Source organism: Aphelocoma coerulescens, assembly GCF_041296385.1.
Source record: "Aphelocoma coerulescens isolate FSJ_1873_10779 chromosome Z unlocalized genomic scaffold, UR_Acoe_1.0 ChrZ_unloc_scaf_3, whole genome shotgun sequence".
Lineage (NCBI taxonomy): Eukaryota > Metazoa > Chordata > Aves > Passeriformes > Corvidae > Aphelocoma > Aphelocoma coerulescens.
The window spans coordinates 924,165-940,381 of NW_027184088.1; the positions used below are offsets into that span (position 1 = coordinate 924,165).

Consider the following 16,217-nt stretch of genomic DNA (forward strand, 5'->3'; position numbering starts at 1 on the left):
TTTTCTATCCAATCAATCCAAACTACTTTTACTGCAGAACATGGAGTAGTAGAAGAAGGAGAAGAAGGTTTAGAGAACAACAACAATCCTCCATTTTGATATTTTTTACTCTTTTCTATGTACTACAAAGAGAAGCCCAAAACCTCTAAATTTTTCACCCTGTGACAATCTTACATAGAAGTCTATCAGCTAATTCATACCACTGTATTTTCTAGCTGTTGTCTGACTGTTGGTAATTTTTTCCAAGGTTTGAAGCTAAAGCACTGTTCTTCAGGGGGGTAAGAACCCTTCAAAACAGGCAGAGAAATCCTCTCAGCAACCTGGGTTCGTACAGTTTTCCTCTAGCTGACCTGTTCTGGGGGCCAAAGCTCTGTGCCCCAGGTGGCCTGGGTGTGTGCAGAGAAATGCAGCCCCCACAAAGCCCTTGGTTTTCCCACAAGTCATCATCACTCCTTCCCAGGTGCGCCCAGCTCTGGCAGGAGAGAGAGAGCCCACGGCGCAGTGGGCACCGTGCCCTCCCAGCCGGGGCTCTCTGGCACAGAGCAGCAGCAGCGCCAGCACCTTTCAACCCGCTCCTGGCCTTGGCTTCAGCCGGGAGCCAGAAGCCTCTGGAAATCAGCACTGCCAGTTGCATTCCCAGCTTGGAGCAGCTCCTGCGGGTGGGCAAATCCTGCCCGTTCGACTGCTTCCAAAGAGGACGAAAGGCAGAGGCAGAGATGTACCTACAGAGGGGACCAGGGCGTGTCCAATAAAAGTGCAAATGTGTGGGGAGATTTGTTAGGAACTATTACAGCTGTCATGCAATTAGTGCCTTCTCTCCTGGATCTGTGCAATGCTTTGGGCCATTTTCTTGGTCTAGTTTCCTTTGCTTTGGTCCCATCTCAGTGTTCACTTGGGGTACAGACTGCAGGTGCTTGGGGCAATCTTTGAGTTACTCTTGGAGCCCTTGAACAACAGGGTTTGGCCCATGAGGGGAGTTTGTGCTGCTTTGTGACAGAGGAGAACTTCCCAGGCTATTGTGTGTTTGCTGCAGGGAAGCTTGGGTTGCTTAGCATCAATCCCCAGACCAACGCAGAGCAGCTGCTTTGTGATGTCAGGGCATGGTTGCCACGTTGTGGTGCTGTCATCAGAAGGTTGCCTTGGTGCATGGAAGGCCTCAGTGTCAGAGCAGCTCTTGGGCTTGCTCAGAGCAGGAGCATCCTCCTGGTTGAGGCCTTGTCAGGGGGCAGCTGCACTCTGACAGGAGCCTTGTTTTTTCTTGTGTTAGAGCACAGTCTGCAAACTTGCACAGCAGTGCTAAAATCATGGAGGCACTTGCTGCTGCAGTTTGCACTGTGTATGGCATTGGTTATTCCGGCTATTACCTGACTAACCTGACACGTGAGTAGAGGTTTTCCCTGGGTGTAACCCAACCTGGCTTGTGTAGGGCTTCCTGCTCTTTCTTAGTAACTGAGTTGATTTTGAAACAAAAAGACCATTAGGATGCCACTGCTTTGGTAAAGCTCCTGTCAACACATTCAGCTCAAAAGAGGGTGTCTGTAGCCAGGGAGGTGCGGGCAGCATTTGCAAGGGAACGTGCAGGGGTTCCCTTCCCTCCACGGGAGAGTCTCCGAGTCTGTCATTTCCTCAGGGGGCTGGGTGAAGCAGGACAACTTTGAAAAGGCAGCCTGGGAGGTGTTCTCAGAAGGCCTTCAAAGAACTCTGCAGTTGTGCCTGGAATTCAGGGAAAGCTTCTTTGTTTCTAAATTTTGTCATTAAAAGATTTGACTGTCTAACTCGACCCTTTAATGAGTGCTAAAATAGTGATTCTTTTTGCAATGAAGTGCAAACTCCCAAACAGTGAGTGTCTGCTCTTGAACCCCAGAGCTGCTCCTGGGCTGTTTCCCAGTAGAACTATGACATCTCAGGGGGGTTTGGGGGAAGGTTTCCTGGGCAACAGGTTTTCAGTAACTTAATGAGAATTAGTGCATGCAACTTATTTTTTAAAAATAAGAACCTGAAGGAGAGGATAAAAAAGGCAGCTTTAGCTGTTGGTCAGAAGAGAAATATTGGGTGTTAAAGAACAATTTGCATTTTCGTGATCAAGTTTGTATTCATTTACTGGCAAAAGAGGCCAAAGCCTAGGCACAACCAAGAATATTGTCCTGCTCTCTTGCTGGATGTGTGGAAGAACTGTGTCTGCTGGAGGGCTGTTGTGAAAAGAAAACACTCTCTGTTTGGGTGGACTTGTTCTGCGGGATTCACCAGCACAGGCAGTTTTTTCACAGCATCTGGTTCATTTTCCCTTCCCACTGCAGGTCACTTGATCCATGTATTCGTCGGTGCTGATCCTGAGGTGAGTGAAAGGAACCTTTGATGTTCCTGGTGTTTAAGAACTGTGGAGCAAGCTGTGAGCTTGGCCTGTGGCAGTAGAGTAAGGAGGCTGAGCTGGGTGGGCAGAAAGAAAATCCATGCTCATGTCTGCAGCAACAATAGCAAAGGCATCGCTGTGTAATAGCTGCTTTTGCATTTCAGAGCTGTCGCAGAACTAAAAGCCCAGCTTTGCAGAGAGAACGTTGCTTGCTGAGAGTAGCCAGGCTGCAATATCTAATTCAGAGCAATATGCAGTACTGTTGAATTAGCCCATTTTACTTTAGTTGGAGGCACTTGGAATCCCATTGCTATGCAAGGTTATGATTTCTCCTTAGTAGAGCTGGTTGTAGAGCTGGTTGTAGAGCTGAATAGAGATAAGGTTAGAAATGACAGGTAACTGCCTGTCCCTCACACTCCTGCCTGTTCACAGAGCCCAGAACCAACCTCAGGCTCTCCTCTGGCTCCCTCTGCTCCTGGAGAAGAGGCCAAATGGGTGAAAAATGTCCGGAAATCTCCAGCTGCCATCAGACGTGAACCTGAACGTCCTGAGCCGGTAAGTGCCAGTTGTGGTTGGGGCTGTCTTTAGAGGAAATCAGAGCTGCAAGTTTCTGAGCGGCCAGCACTTGCTGGTGGTGGCCGAGGATGCTGAGTGCTGGAGTCCTGGCAGGACCTAGCGATTCCCCCCAGCCAGTGAGAGCTGGAACACGGCCTTTGAGCTGTCATGTTCAGGCCCCAGCTTGCTGGGATTCCAAGAGGGGCAAACACGAATCATGAAGGCTCCCCTGTCGCCAGAGAAGGGAGTGCTCCAAAGACACCGCTCTCAGCCTTGCCAGACACGTGGGGGACACGGTGGCCTGGAGAGCCGTGTCCCACTGCACAGGCTGGCCAAGTAGCTGCTGGCACAAAAGCTGTTGATGTGAGCACACAAGGGCTTTGGGGTGGTTTGTCCACATGAGCTTCTTGGGTGGGCCGAGCTGGGAGTATTTCAGAGACACACTGGGGACGGGGAGGTGCTGCTTGAAGTCAGGGACTTTGGTGCCTTGGTTGCCAGGTTGTTCTTTGGCCTCTTCAGGCAGAGCAGTGAGGAGCAGAGCTGACAGGGGCTCTGAGTGCGCCTGTGTTTTTGCTTTTGATAAGCTGCAAAGAGATGGTTGTATGATAGAAACAAATTTGCTTCTCTTTTGTCTAGCAGGACAGGTGTAAAATCCTACCACATCCAGAGAGCGAGGCGTGGAAATGACTTGAAGGAGCAAGTCAAGTAAAGTAAATTCGGCGCTGGAAGAGTGAAGTTCTGTCACTCTAAATCAGCGTGATGCCTGGAGGGTTTTATACCAGGTTTGCACCTAAGCTGATGCTAAAGAAGTACATAAGGTCCAACATAGACCTAAGGTTTGCACAGCAGAGTTTAGGCTGACAGCTAAGGGAGCATACATTCAATGGTCTTTCCAACCCAAAAGGCTAATGAGAAATGTTGGTATTTCTGCTCTCCTTCATTGTTTACACTATAGAAACATATTTTCTGAGATTTTGCAATTGCAGCTACAAATCATGGCCAGGTTAAGTTATGTAAGTGGTTGTTGTGCCTTTAGAATTGTGCAGGTCAATATCAGTGTAGCTGCTTCTGGTCATACAAAAAGCTCTTTCAAGATACGTCTTAAAGAGAAATGGGTTTTCCCTTTGCATTCTTAAGTGCAAAGCCTTCTCCAGGAAGTACAGCAAACAGGTTATCTAGATTGCCTTTTCACAGTGACAGAACACTCCCCCTTTAATCTGCCTGGATTGCACAATTCTCATCTGTATTAAGGAATTTCATTTAGTCTCTGCTGTAAGTAAGTGATTTCTGTGCAAGAGGGTTGATCAAGGATAAACCCAAATTAACAAGAGTGGTATTTGTTAGGGCTCATCATACACTTTGAACAAGCCATACCATCAAGCCCAAAGCTAATATGGCTCCTTGTTAAATATTTCTGATGGATTGCACATCCTTGTGTGAAGAGGGAATTGGGATTTAAAGCCAGTATTTATGCATATATAAGCATTGTGCATGAACATTGCATGTTCAGAATGAAAACCAAATATCACCTGTACAGGGTAAACACTGCAATAACACAAACACGCTTCTCCCATCAGGTTCACAGGCAGCTTAACCAATTCTGTGCTTGCACATAGCCTGTTCTGGTATCTGGTGTCACTCTGAACCGGGGAAAGTCACACATAGATACTGTAGGACCATGAAAATCTCTCCAAATACAAACCAGTCTCCAGGTGACACAAGTGCCTACAGCAACCTCCAATAACGTAGCAGGGAACCCAGATTTGTTGTGTTCTCTTTGTCATTATGGGTTTATAATTCACAGACTCCGAGAAGGGCTTGAGTTGGAAGGGACCTTAAAGACACTCTAGATCCAGCCCCTCTGCCATGGGCAGGGACACATTCCACTAGCCCAGGTGGCTCAGACCACATCCAAGCTTTGGCAAATACCCAAGGACACCTTTTCTGTTTTTCAAGGTCAGATTTCCATGCTCCTATTCACAGATGGCTCCAGTCTCATGCAGAGGATTGCTGGGTTGGTCACTCTCATCTCCACAACCCAGCAATGGTCCTATTTTGGATGGCTCTCACTGCTCCCAAGGCCCCAGGGACCAGCTACTGCCTTTGTTCCTTCCGCTTTCCTTTCCAGGATCAGTGATTTACCGCTACTTCCTCCACGTCTGAGACAACTGGAAGAGATAAGGCACTGCGGATGCAGCTTCTGACAGAGAGCTGATAACACTCAGCTGAGTATTTTATTCTCCTGCCACTACGCTGTCAGGCTGCCTACACAGAGTTCCTCCTGCTTGGAAAGGGGCTGGTGTGAGCAGCAGGAATTGATGCTGGCTGGAACACTTCAAAGAACTGGACAAAAGCAGCCTTCTCTGGAAGGCCACCAGCTGCCCTTTGCCAGCAGCACAAGGTGTGAAGGCCCCTTTGAAGGCCATCCCTGCACAAGGACAGCCTGGCCTTCCAGTACCTCCGCCAGTACCCAGAACACCTTTCAGGCTTTGGGGCTGGCCCTGTCCCTTGCTCTGGAGAAGCAGGTTGCTGTTAGAGCTCACATATCCACAGTTTCTGGCTGGATTACCACGTTTTACCACAGAAAGCCCTTCCGACAACAGTACACAGAGGCTCATCTGCAATACAAGGGCATTTTTTTCCAACTTCTCCCTTGGACCAGTGTGCAGCAAGCACACCTGGGCCTCATTCAACTCTCTGTGTGGGCCAGGTGTCAGCTTCTGTTGGGAATTTAAAGCTTTTACCCTACTTTCCACAGCAAATCATGAAGCAAACTCAGCTGCACCAAAGCCCAAATTTCACTTTAAAAATTACAATTTTCATTTTCCTCTATTCAAGCCATGAAGAAAACAAACTTTACTTGAGTGAGCTGGAGGCACAGCGTCCTCCCAGATCATTCACGAGCAGAACAATACTCCAGGGGAAGACTGGCAAAGCCAGAGTTTCCTGATACTTAGGAAGCTTTGCAAAACCTTCCCACCTGTGGTGGTACTGCACCCTGCTGAATTCCTGGAGCCCTCACTCACCTCAGGTAGAGTTTGGACAGGAAGGGGCAGGAGGAGGGAAGACTTTGCAAACACTGTCACGAGGCCAGGGCTGTTTTCATTTATGGTGACACGTTGCAGTACATAATCTTTTATTTAATGGGAGGGAGGGAGGGAGGTGCTGAAGGGCAAAAATTCTCAGTAACAAGGACATCTTCCACTTAAACAGCAAGGTAAATGAAGGGGAAAGTGCAATCCTATCTTTCCTGGAAGGGATTTTATACACATTATTGTTGCTGAATACATGCCTAGACAGTGGTGATTTAGGGCATCTAATCAAGCTCCCACAGTATCATCACATCTGTTTTGCCACATTTTCTTTCTTGTTTTCATTGGGCACGATTTCTCCTCCCCGGGTGGCTCCTGGCTGCAGTTCTACGCTCAGGGGAGCCCCGATTTCTCAGCAGGCCTCTGCAGCGAGTCTGTAGCCAACGTGTGGCTCTGCTGGCAGCCCAAATGTGCCGTTCCCTTGCCCAGCCTGGCTGCAGCTGGGGGGATCTGCTGGGCACGGCTGGGGATTTTCATGGCCAAAATCCTCCAGCGTCCTCACGTCTACATCTGCCCCTTGCTTTGGAGAGCACAAATCACAGGACACTCATCTCAGTTGACAAATGTCATTTATTACAAATTGCTACACCCGCGCTGACAATATATAACTATACAGATCTAACTTTAAGTTCAAAAAAGTAATTTATTAGACTTCTACAACAATGCAATGTAAAACTATACAAATACCCACTTCCGTTAACAAAAATTAATTTATTGCCAACCTCTACAACAACTCACTATACACAAAGATCAACTGAAGGTTAACAACTTAATTTATTGCATACTACTACAACCGTACAGCCCATATATCAGTACAAAAATATCACTATCCTTCTCTAAATAGCCCTATGCCAAGAACTCAATAAACAGCATTCTACAACTGTACAACTTTACACATATTTAAATAGAAATAAAGACATTTATAACCACCACAAGATACAGATATAGATGAAATATTAGATATTACATACTATATCTAGAAATACATACATACAACAAACCTATCTCTAGGCAACCATACAAATCTCCATATCCATACAACGAATCAATACCAATATATAGCTGTACATCTCAACACATATGTAAAGATAGTTATACATAGAAATAGATCAATATACATATAAAAATATAAAAATAGACATATATACCTAACCAAATACCACTATACCTATTTAAGTAGCCATATGCCTAGAACTACATCAATAGAAATAGATACCTAGAAAACAGTATACATAGGAAACAGAACACAGACATAACAACATACACATATACTTAGATAGATAGATACACATATATATAATTACAAACATATATATATACAGCATACATCCATAAATATAACAACATACATATAGAAATATACCTATACAAATAGCAACCTACATATAAATATCCATGTAATTATCACTATCTTATGAGCAAGTCCATACATCTTTAAACAGAAATACAAGCAGAGGGATTCCAGCCGCCCCATTTTCAAAGCCTCTCCCTCGGTCTCTTCCTCCTGTGCAGCGCAGCTCTCCTGGACAGGGACAGCAGATGGGACACCTGGGAAGCAAAGGGAACACTGAGTCAGGATCGGGACGTTTCCCTTGGCAGCAGCTGCACTTCCATCAGGGAAGAGAAATCTCAGAGCCTCCCCAGGAGGCTTAGAAAGAAAAACCAGGCCCAGCGGGCCAGGCTGTGGCGAGCGCAGCCCCGGCGGGACCGTCCCGCAGCCCCCGGCAGCGCGGCACAGCCGGCACCGCTCCCGGGCCCTGCCGGCACAGCTGCCTTGCCCAAGGACAGCCCCTGTGCCGCCCGGGGCAGCCGCGCTGAGCGGCCCCAGCACGGGCAGGGCCCGCTCCTGCCCAGCCGGCCAGTGCCCGCGGCCAAAGCCCACGCCAGCCTCACGCCCACCCTGCCTCAGCGGCCCTGGGGCCTCACCCAGGCTCTCGGGTGGCAGCAGCAGGTTCATATTCGCTGCTCTTGCTGGCGGCCTTCAGCTTCTCCCTGCTGGTTCTCATCAGTCTCTGGATGTTCTCAAGGACTTCAGGGCAGCTGTGGCAAAAGTGGAGACTCTGGACTTGGTTCCATGGCTTGGCAGAGCCACAGTCCCAGATCCCTCTGTGCTCCCTGCTGGCCCCCTCCATCCCCTCAGCCCTGCCATGCCCTCGGCAAACGCACAGCCGCCTTCAGTTTCTTCAGACCCCCACAGTCCTCTCATGCCCCTCAGTCCCTTCAGATCCATCCTGTCCCCTTAGACCTGCCACCCCCCTCAGCCTGTGCCACTTCCCTGTTACCTCAGTGCCACTTCGCCCTCTGCTCCCTCAAACCCCCCAGTCCCACCAGCACCTCAAGGTCACCGTCCTTTCAGTGTCGCTGCCTCCTCAGCGCCCTCAGCCCCCTCTGGCTCACCGCCCTCCAGCAGCTCCTCAGGGCACAGTGCCTGCGGCCGCCGGCAGCTCCCACCGCTCCAGGGACACCGGGGCTGCAGCTGCTGCTGCGCCCGGCCCGGCCGCCAGCTCGGAGCCAGCACAGGAAGAGGGGACAGAGGGGGCACAGGGGGAAAACAAGAGATTAAAAAGGTGGCTGAGGGCAGAAAGAGCTTAGAATGCAGCCTAGGCCTATATAAACATCAATCTATGTATCTAAACATCCAAATACTTCTAACTATATAACTGCGTACATTTATAAATATAACTTAGATATATATATAAATTTTTCTCTACACATATATAAATATAACTCTGCAAATCTATAACTGTAACTGCATATGTATAATTACATCACATCTATAACTATATATATAAATTTAACTACACAGATCTATAAATATATGCACCTATAAACACAACTCTATAAATCTATAAATACTATATGTAACTAATAAGTATAGTGTAAATACTATAACTAACTATATGGATATATAAATATAACTATAGACATCTATAAATCTATCTATAAACAGAGGGATTCCACCTGCCCGATGGTCACAGGCTCTCCCACGGTCCCTTCCTCCCACGCAAGGCAGCCCTCCTGGAGAGGTAGATCAGATGGATATCTGGGAAGCAAAAGGAACACTGAGTCAATATTGGCCTTCAGGCATCTCTCCTTTTGGAAGTAATTGCCTTTCTATCAAAGACTGTAGAAGGTGACCTGAAAGGCAGACTCTCCCTTGGGAATTTGAAGCCTGCTCTTTAAAGAACAGGGAGCATTCCAAGTTTTCAAAACCTCTGAAGGTTTGAAGTCTCCCGATAAAGTCTCAGCACCCACGAGAGCTTGAAGCACAGACAGTCCCAGCTCCCACACAGAAGCCCAGCCTTGTTCCTCCTCTGTGCTGACACAGACACCTCAGTCCTCACTGAAATGGCTGAAGCTGAAGGGTGCTGTGAGCTGAGTTACGAACCAGCTCCATTACCTGGGACCTACAAACTGCCCTCTGCAGTGAGCAACAGCGGCTTCAACTCGACCATCAGCTCTGGCAGGAAGAACTGGGAGGGAAAGATCTCCCCATGAGGCCTGCAGGCTGCACCAGCCTTGCTCAAGAACGCAGATCCAAGGTGCTCTCTCTCTCCTATTAGTTCTTGCTAATTTGGGGTAAGTTAAGTTTTTCCTTTCCAAATCATAAATCCTTGTGTTTTATCATTTGCTTGGCCTCAGAGCTTCTGCTGCTTGTATTTTTAATGTGTCTCACTAGGCCTACCAGCAGATTGGTCATACATTGATTTAATGTTCTGAGACAAAAAGCTCAGACTTCTACATTGACTTTTTGCTGGGGTTTTGCTCTCTTGCTTCAGGAGTCACTCAGTGTTGCCTCCAGAGCACTGTCACCCTGCAGCAAACTCATCCACAGACTTCAGCTCCAAACTGGGACACCTGGGTTGGTGACACAACTCCCACAGGGTCAGGGTTATTCATGGCTCTCTGGCCACAGCACAGCACTCGGTGTCAGTGCCTCTGGAGAAGCGTGGAGGGCAGGGCTCGGGGAGGCTGTGCCAGGGCAGGATTTGACCTAAAGGCACCAGGAAGCACCAACCCTGCAGACAAGAGCTCAACTCTTCTCATCTCCCTTCCTGCCAGAGGCAGGCTCAGAGCAGCTGCCTCAGAGCTCTCTAAAGCAGTGTGGGCTCTCTCCTTACCAGGCTCCTTGGGCTCCAGGGACCTCTTTCTGCAGCTCATGGCGCCAGGCAAAGCTCCCTCTGCTGCAGCCCTGTTCCCGGCCTCCCCTCCTGAAGACTCAGGGGCAACACTACGATTGTCCTGAAAACCAGAAAGAAAGAAACCCAAATATCACTCACTGTTTTCTGCAGGGACACAATAGATCAGAGCCTGCCACATTTTCTTCTCTTGAAGAAGAAAATGCTTTTGAAAACTGCTGTGTCTGAGTTTACAGAAGACGAAAGGTCATCACACTTGGCAATGAGATACTGGGGATCCCAAAAAATCCCACTCACCACCTTGACTCTGCCCTTTCTGGCTAATAAATCTGCAGCAGGCAGTGGGTGTGCATATTAAACAAAACAGAGAAATTCTTTGGCAAAGTTGTATAATAATATGCAAAAAGGCCTGTGCCAACACAGGAACTGAAAAGTCCAGGCACATCTGGGAAGAGGCAAGAGTTAACAGGAAGGGGATTCCTAATCCAAAGAGGGAATCTGTCAAACACAAGGACTCATGGTCCCTGACTGAATTGCTCTTCCACACAGAAGAAGCCCCTGGGCTTAAAGGAGTCCTTAACCCGTTCATGTCCAGCATCACCATTGTCCTGCTCACCAATCACACAAGTCATGGGGCCTCAAAACCAACACTTCTGCCCCCTTAAAGCTCCACTGCTCACACACTTCCATCCCTTGTTCCTAACAAAGAAGTCTGGGCCCCAAAGGCCTTCAACAGTGGAGAAGACTGACTTCTCAAACACAGTCCAAAAGCTGCCAAAGCCGACAAAGTTGAATGTGGGGCTCACACTGAACACATGAAGTGGGCACTAAGGAAGGAGTTCTGCCAGCTCCTGGCACAGGGATGTGCTCCTCCCTCCACAGCCCTGAGCAGAACAGCAGAACACTCTCATCCAGGCTGCAGCTTTGCAGGGTCTGGATGGGAACACACATCTCTTCCCACAGAGATGCCCAAGAGGAAGGTGCCTGAGCTCTGGAAAACGGAGAGCAAGGCTGGCAAGTTTGCCCAGCTGAGGATTTGCCAGATAGAAACAGGAATGGAGGCACCAGGCTACTGAGAGGAGCAGAAAGCTGCAGCTCCAGCCCATCCCCAAGCACGGCTCTGGCAGCGCCTGCACGCTCGGCACGGCTCACACAGCAGCAGCAGCAGCTGCAGCCCAGCCCTTGCTTTGCCTTGGCCTTCCCACCCAAAACAGGCAGAGCCCACGTCTGCTGCTCTAACGGAGGCACCTCTCGCATGCCCCTCCCTGCATGGGACACTTTGCCTTCAGTGGCAATTCTCCCCACACTCTTCTCTTCTTTCCCATCACACAGAGCCTCTTAGAACCTACAGAGCATCACCACAAAGGCCCCTGCACCAGGGATTCTCCCCAGCAAAAGGAGCACCCAAACCTGGCCACCACCGGCTCAAACCTCTCATCCTCCCTAAGGGGGGAGACTTTTCATTCCCTCTTCTTTTGGAAATCTTGCTTGACCAAGCAAATCCTTCCTCGTCCATTCAAAGCTTAATCCAAGAAGCCTTTGCTTCTCAGCCATGCAACAACATCCACAGCTCTCAGCCCAGCCCCTTTCACTCCCACCCAATGGAGTTACCTGAGCAAAGGGAGACCTTTCAGGCAGGGATGGTGACAGCATCTCCTCCAGTGTCTCAAGAACAAGGTCTAGATCCAGGGGTGGCAATTCCTCTTCCCCAGGACTATTCCAAGCCCAGCTGGAGGCCGTCCATGCTGCACAAGCAGCACTGCCAGCTGGAGCACTGGGGGCTGAACTGCCTGGCGTGGCTGCAGGAATCCAAACACATTGGTCAGGCTCCAGAATGTGGCTTTGGGACACAGAGCTCTATTGCTGCCTTGCAGCAAACATCACAGGAAGCACACAGAAACTCAATTCCAGAGATGTACTCTGACTTCCCAGGGGATTGGAAGACTGATTTCTTCCTCTCAAACAGTGTTTCCTCTAATTGATGGGTATGTATATTAAAGGATGGATTGTAAAACTGATCTACACACAAAGACTTTGTAATCTCAGCCTTTTCTATCTCCCCAGCAGCTTTTGGATGTGGCTGCTTCTGAGTTTCTCATCCCAACAGACCACAGAAAGTGGATTCACCCAGGAAGAGCTCAGATCTGCAGACACACATGCTAAAATTCAAATCTGATTGTATTGTAAAAAGCAACCTTGTGGGTGAGGCTGTATTCTGCAGCTGCAGCAGTTCTGGGGACACACAGAGCTCACTGAAATTTAATAGCCTTCTTTGCAGGAGAGACAATCTGCAAACTCTGCAATATCCTGTCAGCATCCTAGTTGGGCTTCATTCCAAGAGAGATGGGGGTGCACCTGACACTGACCGGTTGTGGACCAATGTTTTCTGCCTCTCCCTTTCATCCCTACAGAGAGGCTGTCTGGAAAATGGCCAGAACACCCTCCAAATCTGGAGGAAGGACAGGAAAAGCAGACAGAGACTGGTTTTGTTTTCATGGTCCTGCTTCCCCATACACTTGACACTTTCTACCTGATTCTCTCTTGAGATCTTCCCACGACAGAGCACTGTGCAAAAAGACTTCAAATGGTCACTTTCCAGGACCTGTTTGAATAGCAAGGGTACAAACTGTCTCCCTACCTGATGGGCTGTAGGCTGGGGTGTGCTGCTCTGAAGATGTGCAGCTGCGCTTCTGCGGAAGGGCCACGGAAGTTCTCGGATGGTCTACAGGCACCAGTGGAACCATGAGCTCAGGGTGGCGTTTAAGGTCCATGCGAACCAGTGGAATGACGAGCTCACGCTTGAGTGGAAATTTGCATGTGCCTGGTTCCTCAGATGAGACCCCAGGAAGTCCAGAGGTGGTAAACATTCTCTTGGGAGCTGGTGGGGAAGCGTCAGACTCCTGAGCACCTGGACTTGTCCTGGGAGGTCCGGGAGGCAGCTCTAAACCCTCAGGTGAGACAGCACCGAGGTGCTGGGATGAGGGAGCTGTGTAGGAGGCAGGGAAGAGGAAAGGAGGCACAGGGAAGACTAGGTCAGTATTGGTTCTCAGGTATGTTTCCCTTGGCAGCAACTGTACTTCTATCAGGGAAGAGAAAAGTTCCCATCCTCCCAAGCAGGATTACAAAGAAGAAAAAAAAAAAAAACATGCTTCCGGGCTATTCAACAACCAATTCCTTGTCTACTTAGCTCTCCCCTACTCATTCAACCGTCTGGGAAAACCGTCCCGCTGCAAATCCTTGGCAGGAGGCAGCTGCCAGAAACCCAACTGCCGGGTCTTTTCCCTCTGCTCCAAAGGGACAGGAGGCTCCCTCCAGCTGGGCGGGACCACAGCCGGGCCCTCGGCTTACACACCCGCACGGAGAGCTCCCCAAGCAACCCCAGGGGCGGGCAAGGAGCAGAGCCAGCCACGGCTCAGGGCTGGGCCGGCTGCAGGCCCAGCGGGCCGGGCTGTGGCGAGCGCAGCCCCGGCGGGACCGTCCCGCAGCCCCCGGCAGCGCGGCACAGCCGGCACCGCTCCCGGGCCCTGCCGGCGCAGCTGCCTTGCCCAAGGACAGCCCCTGTGCCGCCCGGGGCAGCCGCGCTGAGCGGCCCCAGCACGGGCAGGGCCCGCGGCCAAAGCCCCCGCCAGCCTCACGCCCGCAGCTCCCACCCCGTCTCACCGGCGCCGGGGGGGTGCCCGGCGGGGAAGTGCAGCAGCGGCCGCTCCGTGTTGAGCTGCTGGAAGCGGCTGGGCTGGCGGCTGCGCACCTCCAGCCCGGCTGCCAGCCGCTGCCTGTTGGCCCTGGTCAGGCGCTTGATGCGCAGGAGGAGGTCGGGGCGGTCGCGGCGGAAGTTGGGATTCTTGAAGTGCACGACGGCCCCGGCATCGCCCGGCACAGCCGCGCCAAACCAACCCAGCACCTTCTGGAAGCCGTAGAGATTGAGCTGCCGGACGACGCTGCCGAAGTGCGTGGCTTTGAAGGAGTCCGGCAGCGCCGCCCCTCCCTCTCCGCCCGCCCCGTCGGCGCCGGCCGGGCTGAGCAGCTCCTGCTCAAAGAGGGCGCGGTCGATGAGCAGCCCCTGGCCCTGGCTGTCCCAGCGCACGGAGCGGACGCGGGGGCTGTTCGCCAGGCGCCACAGCTTGGCGGGGAAGGTGCTGGCATTGAGCCCGGCGGGCAGCGGCAGCTCGGCCATCGCGCCTGTCGCCCACTGGCGCCGCAACGGCCGCAGCTGCACCGGCGGCGCGCGGCCTGAGGGGGGCGCTGCGCTCGGCCCCGCGCGGGAACGAGCGGCACAAAGCCGGGGCTGCGGGCACAGCGCGGGCGGGGCGGCTCCCGGGGCGCTGCCCGGGCGCGGCACGGACCGGAGCGGGGCAAAGCCTTTCTTTCTCTGCGTGGAATCGTCCCTCTGCCTTTGGCTCGCAGCACGACCCCAAACCACCAAGGCAAGCGCAGCCAGTTTCAGAAAGGGTCCAAACTGAGGAATCCCATGGGAAACTGTTCCTATGTGTCAAGTGGCAGCCACATCTCTCTGTGTTCCGCATGGCTGAAGGGAGGGAGGAAAAAGATCTTCCACTGAGTAGCTTCACTCTTTTGCTTGGGGTTGCTACCAGAGTTGCCTACTTCAAAGCAGACTGGTCCAACAAGACCAGGGGAAATGATGAAAAGGAGAGACTTGAGGACTTGCTTTTTGCCCCTTTTCCAGCTAACTGGCTGGCTCTTTCTCACTGTTTCTGCCTGTCTTGGGCAGATTTGGCCCATTTCTCATTCTTTGGAGTCAGAAGCAGCAACAGGAAGGGGCAGCAGTTTTGTCAGCGATGCCCATCAAAGCTTAAATCGTGCACCGTGGATGGATGTTGCTTTCCCCAAGGGATTAATGACCTAGAGTTGTAGTGAACTCCCGCTGATGTCTCTCCAAGAGATTGTGCCTTTTTCTTTCCTCAGGAATCATTTCTTCTCTTCTTTTTTTTCCCCAGTCTGGGGAGAGTTCCAATGCAAAATCCCTCCTGCAGCCAAGTCTTTTCAATGGACACTAACAAAGGTGATCTTCCAATCCTCTGTGCTTAGTGTCACTTGTTCTTTTAAATTCTCTTTTGAACTGGAAAGATTTTTCTGTTCATAGCAGGAAAAAATAGACCTAATTCTTCCATCTCTTTAATTTGTGCCTTTTTTTTTTTTTTTTTTTTAATATCTCTACATCATTTAACCCTGCGGGCTCATGTGAGTATGTTTGGTGCTGTGGCATAAGCTCATCCCACACACAGAGGGGATGTTCTCCTTACATCCAGCTTGTCTTGAGTTCCAGCTAACACTGCCTTCTCTTGCCCTCCTTCCAGGTCCCTTTGTGAGGAGCCCTGCCCTGTCACTTTGGTCCCTGCCCTATGGGTGACACAAGGATTGTTGGTCTCACCACATTCTGGAATAGTCTTTTGCACTGAGTGGTTTAAAGATGCCCTGTCATCTCTTCCTGTGTGTGCTGGCTTTCTCAGAAAAATGGAAACCCACTACCCAGAAAATCTCTTCCCAATTCATCTTAAACAGCTTAAAACAGTACCTGAATTCCGAATGATGCACCTCAGTGGGATGGGGTTTGTCTTTCTTTAAACACAGTGTAACAACTCTTGTAAAAATTATCCCAGCGACCGAATTGCAACAACATTTCTAATGAATAGGCAAAAAGGAGAAGACAGGAGTTCAGAAGAGAAGGGACATCTTTCTTCATGTTTCATGGCCCTTATTTCCCAGACATTTGTCTATGTGCTGCTTCATCCAGAAAAGCCTCTTTGAAGATCTCCTCTGTACTCTCTGTGAGTTATGAGAAACACACGATCACTGGACCGGTGCCCTACTGGAGATGAGGAAGCAGGTGGCTGAAAAGCGGATTGTCCATTGGAATGTTTAGTCACCCCTGAAGTATGGTTATGGTTGCATTGACTTTTCCACAGTACTCTGTGGCTAAGAATGAGAAGTTACCCTTAGCTGTGTTTTAAGGCTACTGAAACTTGAAAAGAAGGGTGCTTATCTTGTGTCTGGCAGCATGACTCATTCCCAATTTTCTACCCTACTGGTAGAATTTAATGTCAGTTACAAACACCACAAGAC

General features: G+C 50.3%; 1 protein-coding gene across 2 annotated transcripts; it reads right to left on the reverse strand.

Moving 5' to 3' along the window:
• Nucleotides 1-6,549: 6,549 nt before the first annotated feature.
• Nucleotides 6,550-13,143, reverse strand: LOC138103984 (uncharacterized). 2 transcript variants are annotated; one of them, XM_069002661.1, is made up of 6 exons: nt 12,775-13,143; nt 11,748-11,935; nt 10,119-10,239; nt 8,332-9,040; nt 7,924-8,037; nt 6,550-7,545 (listed from the first exon to the last, which is right to left on the reverse strand). In XM_069002661.1, exons 1-4 carry the CDS (start codon nt 13,001-13,003, stop codon nt 8,970-8,972), a joined length of 609 nt encoding a protein of 202 aa, XP_068858762.1. In that variant the 5' UTR covers nt 13,004-13,143; the 3' UTR covers nt 6,550-7,545; nt 7,924-8,037; nt 8,332-8,969. The 2 variants fall into 2 exon arrangements, with proteins under 2 accessions (XP_068858762.1, XP_068858761.1); XM_069002660.1 differs by having other exon boundaries at nt 7,924-9,040.
• Nucleotides 13,144-16,217: the final 3,074 nt, after the last annotated feature.

Coding starts and splice junctions, on each gene's coding strand:
- LOC138103984 (XM_069002661.1), bottom strand. CDS start 13,003: ATGTTTACCACCTCTGGACTTCCTGGGGTCTCATCTGAGGAACCAGGC. Junction 10,240..11,747: donor AAAGGTCTCCCTTTGCTCAG/GTAACTCCATTG, acceptor TCTGGTTTTCAG/GACAATCGTAGTGTTGCCCC. Junction 9,041..10,118: donor CCTGGAGCCCAAGGAGCCTG/GTAAGGAGAGAG, acceptor TTTGCTTCCCAG/ATATCCATCTGATCTACCTC.